Source organism: Mirounga angustirostris, unplaced genomic scaffold, assembly GCF_029215605.1.
Source record: "Mirounga angustirostris isolate CCGP_5_RB_7025 unplaced genomic scaffold, mMirAng1.0.hap1 SCAF_8, whole genome shotgun sequence".
In the NCBI taxonomy this organism is placed as follows: domain Eukaryota; kingdom Metazoa; phylum Chordata; class Mammalia; order Carnivora; family Phocidae; genus Mirounga; species Mirounga angustirostris.
Genome location: NW_026991716.1, coordinates 129,195,800 through 129,211,999, shown reverse-complemented (window position 1 = coordinate 129,211,999; position 16,200 = coordinate 129,195,800). Strand labels below are relative to the sequence as shown.

At 38.1% G+C, this 16,200-nt stretch overlaps 1 protein-coding gene across 2 annotated transcripts in view; it reads left to right on the top strand.

The window, feature by feature from the left end:
• PPIL4 (peptidylprolyl isomerase like 4) overlaps positions 1-16,200 on the top strand; it is a 37,165-nt gene that overhangs the window by 8,276 nt on the left and 12,689 nt on the right. For both annotated transcript variants that reach the window (XM_064598210.1, XM_045865724.3), the window contains exons 6-10: positions 715-811; positions 1,563-1,679; positions 9,862-9,986; positions 11,679-11,745; positions 15,410-15,521. In XM_064598210.1, coding sequence (XP_064454280.1) covers positions 715-811; positions 1,563-1,679; positions 9,862-9,986; positions 11,679-11,745; positions 15,410-15,521 — 518 coding nt within the window. The remainder of the gene's footprint in view (positions 1-714; positions 812-1,562; positions 1,680-9,861; positions 9,987-11,678; positions 11,746-15,409; positions 15,522-16,200) is intronic.

The window sequence follows — 16,200 nt, the reverse complement described above, 5'->3', positions numbered from 1 at the left end:
GGAGAAGCAGACTCCCTGCTGAGCAGGGAGCCCAATGTGGGACTCAATCCCGGGACTCCAGGATCATGACGTGAGCCGAGGGCAGTCGCTTAACCAACTGAGCCACCCAGGCGCCCTTGTATTTTTATACTTCTACTAATTATTTATAATTGCTTATGTTGGGAGGAATTATTAATTCTTAATTTAGGTTTAGTTTTTTGTTTTTTTTTTTAAAGATTTTTATTTATTTATTTAACAGAGAGAAAGACAGTGAGAGAGGGAACACAAGCAGGGGGAGTGGGAGAGGGAGAAGCAGGCTTCCCGCTGAGCAGGGAGCCCGATGCGGGGCTTGATTCCAGGCCCCTGGGATCATGACCTGAGTCGAAGGCAGACACCCAATGACTGAGCCACCCAGGCGCCCCTCCTTAATTTAGTTTTAAAAAATGTATATTATTGAGAAATATGGCAAAAGCACTAAGATTTAGACATATTAATATTAGATATATTATTTTAGAGTAATGCAGAGTAGTAAATCTAATATCAAACAATGAAAAACAGTAACACTGGATTGTGAAAGTATACTCTCATAATGTATACTTGTGCATTAAAATTTAAGTGCCTATGATTTTTGGGCATTAGAGATACTTAAGACATTTGTTATAATCTTTATAAAAAGTAAAACATGAATTCTGAAATAATGTAAATGAAACCTTTGACTTGGATTTATTTTGTAAGGATAAATCATACAGTGATTTTAGATGATCCGTTTGATGACCCTCCTGATTTATTAATTCCTGATCGATCACCAGAACCTACAAGGGAACAGCTAGATGTAAGTAGAGTCCTCTTGTAATTGAATGTACATGCATATTAATGCTTTGTATAGATTTTGCTTTTTAGTTTATTAAAACTTATTTCTTCAGAATGACTATCTTGCTTGATCAGTTCTACTAGGACAAGTTTAGCCTTCTTTTTCTATTCCATAGAGATACTAATTTTTCTAGCTATGTTTTGATTTCCCTAATTTCCTTTCTTCAATTTCTGTTCCACCAGAAGAGCCTTAGCTCTGGAAGCTTATGTGAATACCTTGCGAAAATGTTTTTCTTGTCTCCTAACTCTAGGAGTGTAGCTTTAAGGCTAAGGTAAACTATCATCTTGTAAGGGAGTTTTCAACTGGGAACACTCTGGAGCCATGCTAGAACCCAGAAATTTTTGTGAAATAATGTAGACTTTTCCTTCATATTTTTTAAGATATAAGTTTCTGTTTATGAGGCTTTCTCAAAGCGGAATTGATCTTCATAGTTGGGATTTGGTGCTTAATTTTTAAGGTCATTTATTTTCTGCATTCAGCACTGAGTTGGGTACCAGATAATTTCTTTATAATGTTTATCTTGATTTAATAATAAATTAGAAGCTTAGTCTGGCTCATATTATCAAATTAATTTAAATCAATTTTCAGAGGCTTATAAGTTTCAGTCTATTCTAACACATTTGATGGAACCAAGGACAAAGCATCACATCTCCCGTATTTCTCAGATTTTTCAATTCTTTCACTATATGTTTAAGTAACTTCTGCCTTACAGAGTGGTCGAATAGGAGCAGATGAAGAAATTGATGATTTCAAAGGAAGATCAGCTGAAGAAGTAGAAGAAATAAAGGCAGAAAAAGAGGCCAAAACTCAGGCTATTCTATTAGAAATGGTAAGATGATTATCTTTGTTCAGATAGTTGTTCTGCAGTTTATTTAATATACAATTAATTGTGAGTTTATTTTTTGGTTCTTTTTTTTTTTTTTTTTAGGTTGGGAGAGGGCGGGACACAGAGGGGCGAGGGAGAGAGAGAATCTCAAGCAGGTTCCACACCCAGCACAGAGCCCAATGTGGGGCTCAATCCCACAACCCTGACATAATAACCTGAGCTGAAATTAAGAGTTGGATGCTCATCCAGCTGAGCCACTCAGGCACTTCCCGCTGAGCAGGGAGCCCGATGCGGGGGCTCCCTTTAATACTTTGATAGTCAGAGTATTAAAAATTTAGCTAAGAGTTCTTTTCTGGATTAAATTTTATATGACATAATACATGAAAGTAAACAAATTTGGTTCCAAAATCAATACAGTACCAAGTGCCTTTTTAAAAAATGAGCAGTGGATATACAATTTACAAATATGCATTGAATTTCAATTGTTTATATTCATCCCATTTTTGAAGACTGTTTATTGGATCGAATTTTATTTGTATTAAAGAACAATTCTTTGTTCTTTATTATTTTTATATTTTTATTATATATATAATAATTTTTTATATTTATATATAAAATAATTTATATATATTATAATAATTTTATTATATTATATATATAATAAAGATATTATAATATCTTTATATTATTATTATATATGTTCTTTATTTATTAAAGAACAATTCTTTGATTGTGGGGCACCTGGGTGGCTCAGTTGGTTAAGTGGCTGCCTTCGGCTCAGGTCACGATCCTGGGGTCCTGGGATCGAGCCCCACGTCCGGCTCCCTACTCAGCAGAGAGCCTGCTTCTCCTTCTCCCTCTGCCTGCCACTCTGCCTACTTGTGCTCTCTCTTTCTCTGTCAAATAAATAAATAAAATCTTTAAAAAAACAAAAACAAAATAAAACCAAAACAATTCTTTGTTGAAAAGAATTGTTGTAAAGTGTTGAGGTTAAGTAGTTACAGGATACAAGGAACCTGGGTAGAAATTGAGTACTGTAAAACATACTCCTTTGTATTACAGTATGAAGTCATTTGGGGAACAGTTCTTTAGTACTGATTAATTGACCTACTAGACATTTTTTCCATTTGTTAATTTTTTGTGGAATAGGCATATCTGTCCCATAGTAGATCATCAATAAATATTTGAATGGATAATTCAGTTTTTATTATTATCATTGTTTTATATAGTAGAGTTTTCAAATTCTTCATCTGTTTCAAAATTCATATTCACATCACCAGTCTGGAGGAACAAATATTAAAGACTATAATTCAGGGGCGCCTGGGTGGCTCAGTCGTTAAGCGTCTGCCTTCGGCTCAGGTCATGATCCCAGGGTCCTGGGATCGAGCCCCGCATTGGGCTCCCTGCTCAGCGGGAGGCCTGCTTCTCCCTCTCCCACTCCCCCTGCTTGTGTTCTCTCTCTCGCTGTCTCTCTCTCTGTCAAATAAATAAATAAAATCTTTAAAAAAAAAAAAAAGACTATAATTCAAGAAAACTTTACTGAATTAAAAAATATTTGAAAATCTACACTGTGTAGCTGAGACTATTGGCCCAGAACAACCAACAGCATGACAAATTCTTTTTTTTTTTTTTTTTAAGATTTTATTTATATATTTGAGAGAGAGAGAATGAGAGACAGAGAGCATGAGAGGGAGGAGGGTCAGAGGGAGAAGCAGACTCCCTGCCGAGCAGGGAGCCCGATGCGGGACTCGATCCAGGGACTCCAGGATCATGACCTGAGCTGAAGGCAGTCGCTTAACCAACTGAGCCACCCAGGCGCCCCCAGCATGACAAATTCTAAGAAAGTTACTGAACTTAAAAGAAAAATCTTTTTCTCTTTTAAGATTTATTTATTTATTTTAGAGAGAATGCAGTGGGGAGCGGCAGAGGGAGAGGGAGAGAGTGTAAAGCAGACTCCACCCTGAGTGGGGAGCCTGATAAGGGGCTCAGTCTCACAACCCTGAGATCATGACCTAAGCAGAAACCAAGAGTCGAGCGCTTAACTGACTGTTCCACCCAGGCACCCCAAAAGAAGAATCTTTTGAGCAACTGGGCAACAAAAATGACTTATAGGGAAAGAATATTAGATTATCATCAGAGGTTTTTGTGTTTGTTTTTGTTTTTAAAGATTTTATTTGTTTATTAGAGAGAGAGAGCACAAGCAGGGGGAGCGGCAGGCAGAGGGAGAAGCAGACTCCCTTCTGAGCAAGGAGCCTGATGCAGGGCTCGATCCCAGGACCCTGGGATCATGACCTGAGCTGAAGGCAGACGCCCAACCTACTGAGCCACTCAGGTGTCCCTATCATCAGAGTTTTTAATAGCAAAAGTGTAGGCAGTTTATGCCAGAAAGATGTTGGATTAACATAACAAAACTTTATTTTCAGATAATTTCAAATTTATGAGAAAGTTACAAAAAATAGTATAGAGAACTTCTCTATATCTTTTATTCCGATTCACCAATTTTTTTTTTTTTTAAGAGAAGGAGAGAGGCAGGGAGGTGCAGAGAGAGAGGGAGAGAGAGAATCTTAAGCAGGTTCCACGCCCAGTGCCAAGCCCAGTGCGGAGCTCAATCTCATGACGCTGAGACCAAGACCTGAGCCAAAATCAAGAGTCAGATGCTTAACTGACTAAGCCACCCAGGCACCCCCAAATTCACCAGTTTTTAACATTTTTGACAATTCTGCTGATTATTTGTTCTGTCTCTCTCTCTGATTATACATGCACATACACATGCTATTTTCCTGGACTCATAGAAAGTAAGACCTAAACATCATACCTTTTTACCTCTTACATCAGTGTGTATTTCCGAAGATCAACAATATTATACATATTCACAGTACAGTTATCAAAATCAGGATATTTAAAATTGATAGAAATTACAGCCCATATTTCAATTTTGTCAGTTATTTCAGTAATATCTTTTACAGCTTTTCCCATTCGGTCTAGAATCAAGCTCATAATCATCTGTTGCATTTTTAATTTTTATTTTTTTAAATTTTTAAAAAAGATTTTTATTTATTTATTTGACAGAGAGAGTGCACAAGTAGCAGAGTAGCAGGGAGAGGGAGAGGGAGAAGCAGGCTCTCCGCTGAGCAGGGAGCCTAATGCTGGGCTCGATCCCAGGATCCCAGGTTTATGACCTGAGCCAAAGGCAGATGCTTAACCAACTGAGCCACCCGGGCATCTGTTGCATTTAGTTATCATATTTCTTCTAACATCTGGGGGAATTCCTTAACCTGTCTTTATTTTTCGTGCTATTAACATTTTAGAGCAGTATAGGTCATCTGTTTTATAGAATATTCTTCAATTTAGGTTTATCTACTGTTGCCTTGAGATTAGATTCAGATTATGCACACAGCCAGAATACTACACAAGTGACCTTCTCAGATGTTGTATTTGCAGGTGTACAATAGCTATATGCCCGTCACTGGGAAGTGTTCATTTTGATTACTTGAGCAAGGTAGTCCACTGCCTAGTGTCTCCATTGCATACTTTCTGTTTTCCCCTTGCGACTAGTAGCAGTCTGTAGCATTTGAGACCTTTTAAATATCTTGTTCCTTATCAAATTGTCCCTGTGGATTTCTTAGCTGTTCATGATTCTTACCTGAACCAGTGTTGACTCTAATGGGTGCAAAATGGTGATTTTCTAACTCCCCTACTCCTTCCATATTGCCAGCCTGCCTTCTACTGTAAGGAACGGCCCTCCTTTCTTATCTTTTTATTATATGTTCATTTTTAGTATGGACTCATGGATTCCTTTTTTGGCTTTGATTTTAATAAATAGGCTTTATTTTTTAGAGCTGTTTTAGGTTTATTTATTTATTTTTGTATTTAAAAGATTTTATTTATTTGAGAGAGAGAGAGAGCACATGAGCAGGGGAAGGGGCAGAGAGAGAGGGAGAAGCAGACTCCCTGCTGAGCAGGGAGCCAGATGCGGGGCTCATGATCTGAGCCGAAAGCAGACGCTTAACTGACTAAGCAACCCAGGCACCCCACTGTTTTAAGTTTATAAAAAAAATTGAACAGAAAGTACAGAGAATTCTTCTGTGTACTCCCCTCCACGTCCCCAACAGTTTTTCTTATTAACATCTTGCATTTGTGTGGTACAATTGGTGAGTCAATAGTGATAATATTATTAAGTAAAGTCCATAATTTACATTAGGTTTTACTCTTTGTGTTGTACATTCTGTGGGTTTTGAGAAATGTATAATGATATATATCTACCATCATAGTATCATAGAGAATAGTTTCACTCCCTAAAAATCCCCGCATATTTATCCCTCCCTGCCCCCAACCCCTGGCAACCACTGATCTTTTTTATTGCCTGCATACTTATGCGTTTTCCAGAATGTCATATGGTTGGAATCATACAGTATATATCCTTTTAAGATTGACTTCTTCCACTTGGCCATATGCATTTACGTTTCCTCCATGTCTTTTTGTGGCTTGATAGCTTATTTCTTTTGATCAAAAAATTTATTCCATTGTTTGGACGTACCATGGTTTGTTTATCCATTCACCTATTAAAAAACGTCTTAATTGCTTCCAAGTTTTGGCAAGTATGCCTAAAACTGCTATAAAACTATAACTAAATATAAAACTGCAGTTACTAGAATTTATGGTAAGATTATGTTTATCTTTGTAAGAAACTGCCAAGCTGTCTTCAGACTGGCTGTCCATTTTGCATTCCCACTAGTAATGATTGAGAGTTCCTGGGATGCCTGGGTGGCTCAGTCGGTTAAGCTCAGGTCATGATCCCAGGGTCCTGGGATCAAGTCCCGCATCTGGCTTCTTGCTCAGCAGGGAGCCTGCTTCTTCTTCTGCCTGCCATTCCCCCTGCTTTTCACGCGTGCTTTCTTTCTCTCTCTCTGACAAATAAATAAAACAAATAAATAAAATCTTTAAAAAAAAATTGAAAGTTCCTGTTGCTCAACATCCTTGTCAGCATTTGGTATTGTCAGTGTTTTGGATTTTAGCCATTCTAATAGGTGATCCTGTGTTGTTTTGATTCTCAATATTAACAGGTTTCACCTTTTTTTTTTTTTTTAAGTTTTATTTATGTAAGTAATCTCGGGGCTTGAACTCACTACCCTGAGATCAAGAGTCACACACTCCTCCTACTGAGCCAGCCGGGTGCCCCTGTTTTTTTTTTTTTGAAGTAGGCTCTATGACCAACCATGAGGCTTGAATTCAAAACCCTGAGATCAAGAGTCACATGCTCTACCAGCTGAGCCAGTCAGGTGCCCCTCTACTATTTTTAATTTTTTAATTATTGTTATTTTTAATGTGGGGCTTGAGCTCATGATCCTGGGATCAAGACCTGAGCTGAGATCAAGAGTTGGACACTTAACTGACTGAGCCACGCAGGTGCTTTTTTAAAGATTTTATTTATTTATTTGACAGAGAGAAAGACAGCGAGAGAGGGAACACGAGCAGGGGGGCAGTGGGAGAGGGAGAAGCAGGCCCCCCGTGGAGCAGAGAGCCCGATGCGGGGCTCGATCCCAGGATCCTGGGATCACGACCCGAGCTGAAGGCAGACGCTTAACAACCAAGCCACCCAGGCACACCTCCTATCTTCTGTTTTTAAAAATCATAAAACTGAAAGCAAACCAAACGAAAAAAACCATTAGTTCCTTTTACTTTGTGTCTAATAAAATGATAATTCAACTAGTATTTTGCAGTGTTAGTTTTGAACTTCATAGTTATGAATATTTAAATTTCCTTGTATTATTTATTTTTAATTTTTTAAAAGATGTTATTTTTATTTTTTTTAAGACTTTATTTATTTGTGAGAGAGAGAGTGAGCAAGCACAAGCAGGGGGAGCAGCAGGCTGAGGGAGAAGGAGGCTCCCTGCTGAGCAAGGAGACTGATGCGGGACTTGATCCCAGACGCTTAACTGACTGAGCCATGCAGGCATCCCTAAGATTTTATTTTTAAGTAATCTCTACACCCAGTGTAGGGCTCAAACTTAGAACTCCAAGATCAAGAGTCATATGTCCCACTGGCTGAGCCAGTCAGGTGCCCCCCCCATAGTATTTTAAAGTTACTTTTGACTAAGTAGTATATATAGCAAGTTCTTTTTTAACTCATTAACCTTTTTTTTTCTTCTGTGCTTCCTTTAGATGTGGTATTATAGATGCTTTTCAGAATTTTTTACTGATTTGCTCTTCCTCTTACATACTGTGATATTGTTTATTGGACATAGATAATTGTCTTTTTAAAAAAAAATTTTTTTTAAAGTAAGCTTTACGCCCAACATGGGACTTGAACTCATGACCCTGAGATCAAGGGTTGCATGTTCTACTGACTGAGCCAGGCAGGCACCCCGGATTATTGTCTTTTGATGGGCTTCAGAAACACTGAGCAGATCTTACTGGCTCTGTTGCTTATTACTGTTCCTGATTTTTTTTTTTTTTTTTTAAGATTTTATTTATTTATTTGACAGAGAGAGAGACACAGCGAGAGAGGGAACACAAGCAGGGGTGTGGGAGAGGGAGAAGCAGACCTCCCGCGGAGCAGGGAGCCCGATGTGGGGCTCGATCCCAGGACCTGGAATCATGACCTGAGCCGAAGGCAGACGCCCAACGACTGAGCCACCCAGGCGCCCCATTACTGTTCCTGATTAAAAAAAGTTTTTTTAAGTGTGTTTATCCAAGAGGAGACAGTTTACATGATAATGTTATCAGAAATTATCTCTTGAGAGTTTTTGAATATACGTATAAAGGAATATTGTTTTCCTATCTAAAGGTCCATGGGAAATACAGTTTTCCCACAATGAAACCAATTCTATCATCATGGTTTTCTCCCAGAGTCACCCTCACTGGTTCTTCATTAGGAAGTGGGATTCCCTGCTCAGTGCAGTAGTTGTCTGTGAAGTTGACTTCAGTTTGGCCAAAGTAGAAGATGATAGGATAAGAGTAAAAAGCTAGAAACACTGTCCAGGAATTGTTGCGGTTTCGTATTGAACAACAGTGTGGAAAGAATGGGGCATTACTAATGCAGAAGCCTAGAGTCAGGATGATAATATGTTTCAAAAGTTTGTTAAAAACAAGCAAAACTAAAACTCTATTTCTGGGGATACATACATACGTGGGAAAACTGAAGATCTAGGGGAATGGCCAAAAAGGAAAACCAAAAAGCAGGACGTTTGGTATTCTGGTGAGAAAGGCAAAGTCATGGGATCGGGGACATTTTAGTTCTTTAGCTAGTTGTTGGCATCATGGGTGTTTTTTATTTTCATGCTTCGTAACTTAGATATACTTTATATAAATTCTTTTTAAAATATATCAAATACTTGAAAAAAGAAAAACAGGAGATAAAATTGGGACTTGGAAGCCAGACAGATCTGTGTTCAAATCCCAACTGTTGCTTACTACTCTGTGGCCTTAAGTTAGTTATTTAACGTTTTTGAATTTTACTTTATTCATTTTTAAAATGGAAACCACATGGTTGTTTTAAGAATTAGTTAGTAGTTGAGCGCCTGGGTGGCTCAGTTGTTAAGCGTCTGCCTTCGGCTCAGGTCATGATCCCAGGGTCCTGGGATGGAGTCCCACATCAGGCTCCCTGCTCAGCGGGGAGTCTGCTTCTCCCTCTGCCTCTGCCTGCCGCTCTGCCTACTTGTGCTCTCTCTATCTCTCTGTCTAATAAATAAAATCTTAAAAAAAAAAAAGAATTAGTAGTGTATATGAAGTGCCAAGCATGGTGTTCATACAAAGTCAGAGGTAGACAAGTATTAGCTATTAATATTACTACCAGGAACATTGTAATTTCTTTTTTTTTTTTTTTTTTAAGATTTTATTTATTTATTTGACAGAGAGAGACACAGCGAGAGAGGGAACACAGCAGGGGGAGTGGGAGAGGGAGAAGCAGGCTTCCCGCGGAGCGGGGAGCCCGATGGAGGGCTCGATCCCAGGATCCTGGGATCACGACCTGAGCCGAAGGCATACGCTTAACAACTGAGGCAGGTGCCCCTAGGAACATTGTAATTTCAAATTTTGAAATCTTACCTAGATTTCTTTTCCTAAGCCTGTAGATTCCTAATGTAAATTTAGTTGTTTAGAGAAGTCAGCATTTTGGGCTAGATAGGGTATTTAGAATAGAAACAACAAAGGAATTGATTTAAATTTTTGTTTACTTATAATTTAGGTGGGAGACCTACCTGATGCAGATATTAAGCCTCCAGAAAATGTGCTGTTTGTGTGTAAATTGAATCCAGTGACCACTGATGAAGATCTGGAGATAATATTCTCAAGATTTGGGCCAATAAGAAGGTAATCTCTAGAATTAGTGAAAGATTTTAGAAAAACTAGGTATTGGTGGTTTTCTAATGACATTTTTTTGATTAATCTGTGAACTCTGGAATTTTGTAGTGGTGAATTTTACAGATGAGTCTTTTGTACAGTAGGGAAGAAAACTAAGTATATGTGTGTGTATGTGTGCATACAAATATATATATACATAATTGAATGTTTGTCCCACTTCCAGCACACACATTTTTGCTTTAAAACAAGAAGTAAATGGAACAGGCCCCTCATTTCATGTTTTTAAAATGAGACTTATAGGGCACCTGGGTGGCTCAGTCGGTTAAGCGTCTGCCTTCAGCTCAGGTCATGATCCCGGGGTCCTGGGATGGAGGGAGCCCCACGTCAGGCTCTCTGCTTAGTGGGAGCCTGCTTCTCCCTCTCTCTACCACTCCCCCTGCTTGTACTCTTTCTCTCTCTGTCAAATAAATAAAATAAAAAATAAAAAATAAAATAAAAGGAGACTTATGAAATGTGAGGAAATGGACAAGCTGCATGGTTTCAACTCCCATCTTACTGGTCCTTTTACTTACTTGTCAAGATGGATTCATTCTATATAACAGCTATACTTATGGGGTAAAATTTGAGCTTGGTTTATATTAAAATTCAAAAACTACAAAGCATAAACTTATTAAATGTGTATATATGTATGAATGTACATACATTATTTTACAGTAACATTAGATATTCTGTAATTCCTCTACATTTGGACCAGAAGTGAATTATGACTTAAAAGAATTTTTTAGCAGTAGTTTACTTTTGGCACAGGAAAGTAAATAGTTTTATCTTACACTTTCTTCAGTGCATTAGAAATTTAGGACTATAGGGGTGCCTGGGTGGCTCAGTCGTTAAGCATCTGCCTTTGGCTCAGGTCATAATCTCAGGGTCCTGGGATCGAGCCCCGCATCGGGCTCCCTGCTTGGCGGGAAGCCTGCTTCTTCCTTTCCCACTCCCACTCCCCCTGCTTGTAGTTCTTCTCTTGCTGTGTCTCTCTCTGTCAAATAAATAAAAAAATTCTTAAAAAAAAAAATTTAGGACTGTAGGCCAAGATTGGGCATTTAGAGTAGAATTGAGATAATTTTGTTACTACACTGGTGAACTACTTTTTTTTAATTGTTATTGAAGAAATTTGGAGGAGTATAGTTCCACGAGTTTAACTTTGATTTTTTTTATAAGAGGTTTTTTGGTTTTTTTTTAAAGATTTTATTTATTTGTCAGAGAGCACAAGCAGGGGGAGCGGCAGGCAGAGGGAGAAGCAGGCTCCCCTCTGAGCAAGGAGCTGGATGTGGGACTCGATCCCAGGATCTTGAGATCATGACCTGAGCCGAAGGCAGACGCTTAACGCTTAACTGACTATGCCACCCAGGTGCCCCATAAGAGGTTTTCTTTTTTAAGATTATTTATTTATTTATGTGAGAGAGAATGAGACAGAGACAGAGACAGAGGGAGAAGCAGACTCCCTGCTTAGCAGGGAGCCCGACTCAGGATGTGATCCCAGGACTCCGGGATCATGACCTGAGCCAAAGGCAGATGCTTAACTGACTGAGCCCCCAGGTGCCCCTTAACTTTGACTTTTAATAACTGCTTATTTTGTTCTTCACTTTTGAAGAGTAAGGGTGAATGCTTTTTCTTTAAAGTCACTTTTTCCAAACTTTCTTTCAGTTGTGAAGTTATTCGGGATTGGAAGACAGGAGAATCCCTCTGTTATGCTTTTATTGAATTTGAAAAGGTAGGTCATAGTATATATATTTTAAGTTTATATTTATTTTGTTCTTATATAGTGTTAAAATGTGAAAAATTATAGAACTTTCTAGTCTCTGAAATTAGAAAATTAGTTTACCCTTTCTCTAGGCACCCAAGAAAAATAATTTTATTATATTCAAATAGAGGGTAAATTCAACATCTGTTGTTGTTAATATATGTACCTTTAGTTTAGGGTCAGGTGCAGTCTGAGTTTATGTATCTTTAAAACTTTAAAGTTTTAGGTGAAATCCTTCACATTGTATATATACGATGATTTTTCAGCATTGTTTATGTAGATCTGTAATTGAGTAATAGAGAACTGGACTGGGTGTAAAGTTCTAGATATTAACCTGAGCTCTGTCATTGACCACCTATTGTATGATATTTGTCACTTTGTTTAGAACTCTTATTTCTAGGCATTAGCCTCCTTATAAATACAACTTGAATATTGGATTAGATAGTATCTTCTAGATCTATAATAATAATGATGATAGCTTATGTCACTCAAATAACTTTTTTTTAAAAATTTATGTTTATTTATTTATTTATTTATTTATTTATTTATTTGACAGAGAGAGAGATAGCGAGAGAGGGAACACAAGCAGGGGGAGTGGGAGAGGGAGAAGCAGGCCTCCCGCAGAGCAGGGAGCCCGATGCGGGGCTCGATCCCAGGACCCTGGGATCATGCATGACCTGAGCCGAAGGCAGACGCTTAACGACTGAGCCACCCAGGCGCCCCTCAAATAACTTTCTTTAAGCTAGGCATTATACTACTTGACCTGCATTTTACCCTCACAACTCTGTGAAATAGATAGGTACTTTCCTCCTTTTCCAAATAACTAAACTGAGACATATAGTGGTCGTGTGACTTGATTAAAATCATGCCCCTAGTGAATGTCATAGCTGGGATTTGAATTTAGAAAAATCTGACACTGTTCCTTTTGCTTTTAGCCACTGTGTGAGGCTGTGTCATTTCTATGCAGCTTTGGACTGATGTGTGTCCAGTAGTAGCTCCTTCCAAGTGATTGTTATTCCAGAGCATTTATCGAATACCTTCTATATTTTAGGCGCTGCGATAGCAGAAAAAACCAGAATTCCAGAGGCCCTCCCTTCACTGCTACTTCTAACACTATAGACCTGTTTTGTCTAATTTTTAAACTTGCTATAAATGTAAACACAGTATGTGTTTTTTTGTGTCCAGCATCTTGTGCTTAATTTGTAAGATTTATAGGTTACTACATATGTAGTAGCATGTTAACTTTTTTCATTAATTTCCACTGACATGGTATTTCATGGTGTGTATATGGAGTTTTGTTGCTATAGAGTATTTTATTATGTGTATCTAAAACAATTTAGATTTCCATTCAGCTGTTATGGACACTTGGGTCCTTTGTAGTTTTGAGCTCTTAAGAAAGGTTCTACTGTAAGCCGTTTCTTCCGTGTGTTTTGGTGTACAGATGTATGCATTTCTGTTGGGTATGTACCTGTGAGTGCATTGCTAGGTCATAGGGTACTTGTGGCTATAGTAGATTTATTTTAATTAGTTTTCCAGGGTGGTTTTGTTTTTTCCCCCCCGAAGTGGTTATACTAATTTTCGCTTCCACTAGCAATGTGTGAGAGTCCCCTGTCAGTTCTTGGTGTGGTCAGTCTTGAAAATTTTTATCCATTCTGGTGAGTGTGTAGGGGTATCTGATGATGGTTTTATTTTGCATTTCCTTGGTTGCGCCCCCTTTCATACGTTTATTGCATTTGGATGTCTTTTTTTTTTTAAATGAAGTAACTGTTCAAGACTTGGCCACTTTTTGATTGGGTGTTTGGCTGCCTTTTTCTTGATTTGTAAGAATTCTTTACATTTTCTGGATACAAGCTTATTTTTTGGTTATATGTGTTGCAAGTATCTTTTCTATAGATTTGCCTTTTCCCCATTTTTAATGGTGTCTTTTGATAAGCAGAAATTTCTGATTTTTAGTTCAGTTTGTCAATATTTTTCTTATGGCTGGTTTTAAAAAACTTTGTTTACCCCCACAGACATGAAAATATTCTCCAATGCTACCTTTAGAAGGTTTGCTGTGAAAAATCTTTCCCACTTAGATCGGTAATTTGATTTTTGTGTAGTAGGTGTACCGTGTTAAATTTCATTTTTCTTACATTGGATAGCAAGGGCACTCAGTATAGTTTATTGAAAAGGTTGTCCTATCCACACAGCTTGGCAGTGCCATCTTTGTCATAAGTCAGGTGCCTACATAAGTGTAAAATATCTGAGAACTTTCTCTTTAGGGAAAGGGCACAGTGATGCAGTTATGCCTGCCCAAGTATAATCATTACAGATTCATCAAACATACATTGATTGTTGTGGCGTCTGGCTGGCTCAGTCAGTAGAGCATGCAACTCTTGGGTCATGAGTTTGAGCCCCATGTTGGATGTAGAGCTTACTTTAAAAAAAAAAAAATACACTGATTGCCTATCATGTGCCAGATGATGTTCTAAATGATGTAGCTACAAAGATGAATAAAGCTTTATATCTTTATGGAGTTTATAATCCATTTAATTCTTGACATACATGGTAAATAAATAAATTATAACGTAGTTTTTGTTTTTTTATCTTCTTCTCTGAATTGTCTCTAGTAAGTTGTGAGCACACCAAAGAATATGTTTCCAGGAATATAGGAGATAATTGATCAATGCTGGGTTGAAATGCATTACTTCTAGTCTTCAGATGTCAGAAATGGAGATGGGGGTTTGTAAAGTTGCTGACAGGAAGAATCCTTATGCAACACCGACCTTGGTATCTCAGGCCCACAGTCCATTATCCACACCCCTGGGCGTAGCTATGTTTCTGATTTCAGGCTTTTTCAGAACTTAGAAAGGTGTGGACTGTGTAATACTCATCTGGGTCAGCACTCCATAATCATTCACAAAGTATTTCTGCACTGAAACAAATGCGTATTCATACTAAGTGGAATAAATCAAGGCCACGGTCTTCTGTTAGGTCAAGTTTTGTTTTCAAATGGATTTTATTTTATTTTTTTAAAGATTTTATTTATTTGACAGAGAGAGAGACAGCCAGAGAGGGAACACAGCAGGGGGAGTGGGAGAGGGAGAAGCAGGCCTCCCGCCGAGCAGGGAGTCTGATGCGGGGCTCCATCCCAGGACCCTGGAATCATGACCTGCGCCAAAGGCAGACGCTTAATGGCTGAGCCTCCCAGGCTCCCCTGTCAAATGGATTTTAACACCAGATTTATAAAAACAGCTTTCAACTTTCAGAGTATTTTTGGGTTTCGAATGAAAGGGTTTGTGGATGGACGTGTACAGCACGATTTGTAAGTGTATGTATGTCCACTACAATCACACTGCCTCGGCTCAAATCCTGGCTCTCACCTTTGCCAGCTGACCTTTGGCAGCTTACATACCTTTCTAAACGTATGTTTTCTCTTCGAGAAGATGGAGATAATAATAGGTAGTACTTCATATACTTGTTATCAGAGTTAACTGAGCTCATAGATGCAGAGCATGCAACAGCATGTGGTGTGTGATAGGCACTCAAATATTAGTGTTAGTAACAACAGACTTGCTGTATTTTCAGTATTTGTTCTAGCTGTAGAAATTTTTTCCATAAAGATTTATGCTTGAGTTTTTGTAATTACTATCAGGAAGAAGATTGTGAGAAAGCGTTCTTCAAAATGGACAATGTCCTTATAGACGACAGAAGAATACATGTGGATTTTAGCCAGTCTGTTGCAAAGGTTAAGTGGAAAGGAAAAGGTATGTCGGTTCAGCTTCCTTTGTTTCTGTTCACTGTGCATGCGTGTGTGTGCATTGTGTGTGTGCGTTTGCACGCGTGTGCCTCTACTTCTTTTGTCTTAGTGCTGTTCATTAGGAGAAATGTTCATTGATGGAACTCTGCCATTTATGGTTTCACGTAGGTGCTAGCAAGAACCTAACATACAGGGGAGTGTGTGTGAGTGTGTCTATGTGTATTTAAGCTGATAGTGAATATATTTACTATTTTTGTGTTATAAATTACTTATAATTACCCACTGCAAACATGGCATATTTGCAAAGTAATGATTTTGATGGTTGTGATGGCTTGGTTCTTCTAGTTGCAAAACTCTTTTAAGTTTTTTTGAAGTTTGTTTGTTTTAGTGATGATATGGTAGAAAATTGAAAAGGTGGTGTAAAAAACTCTCCCTCATCTATCCATTTCCCTCCCCAGAGGTAACCACTCTTACCTGTTTCTTGTATTATTTTCCACATACATTCTTTGAACATACATACATATGTATTTATTTTATGTTAGAATTTCCTCTTATTTCATGTTTTTATTCCCATGAAGGTTTTATGTATATTTGTAGCTTTCTCTTTTAAAAAAGGAAGTATATATATTTTATACATACAGTTTTCATCTTGGGAGCAGAGGGGCTGCATAGGATGCTTTTTCCTG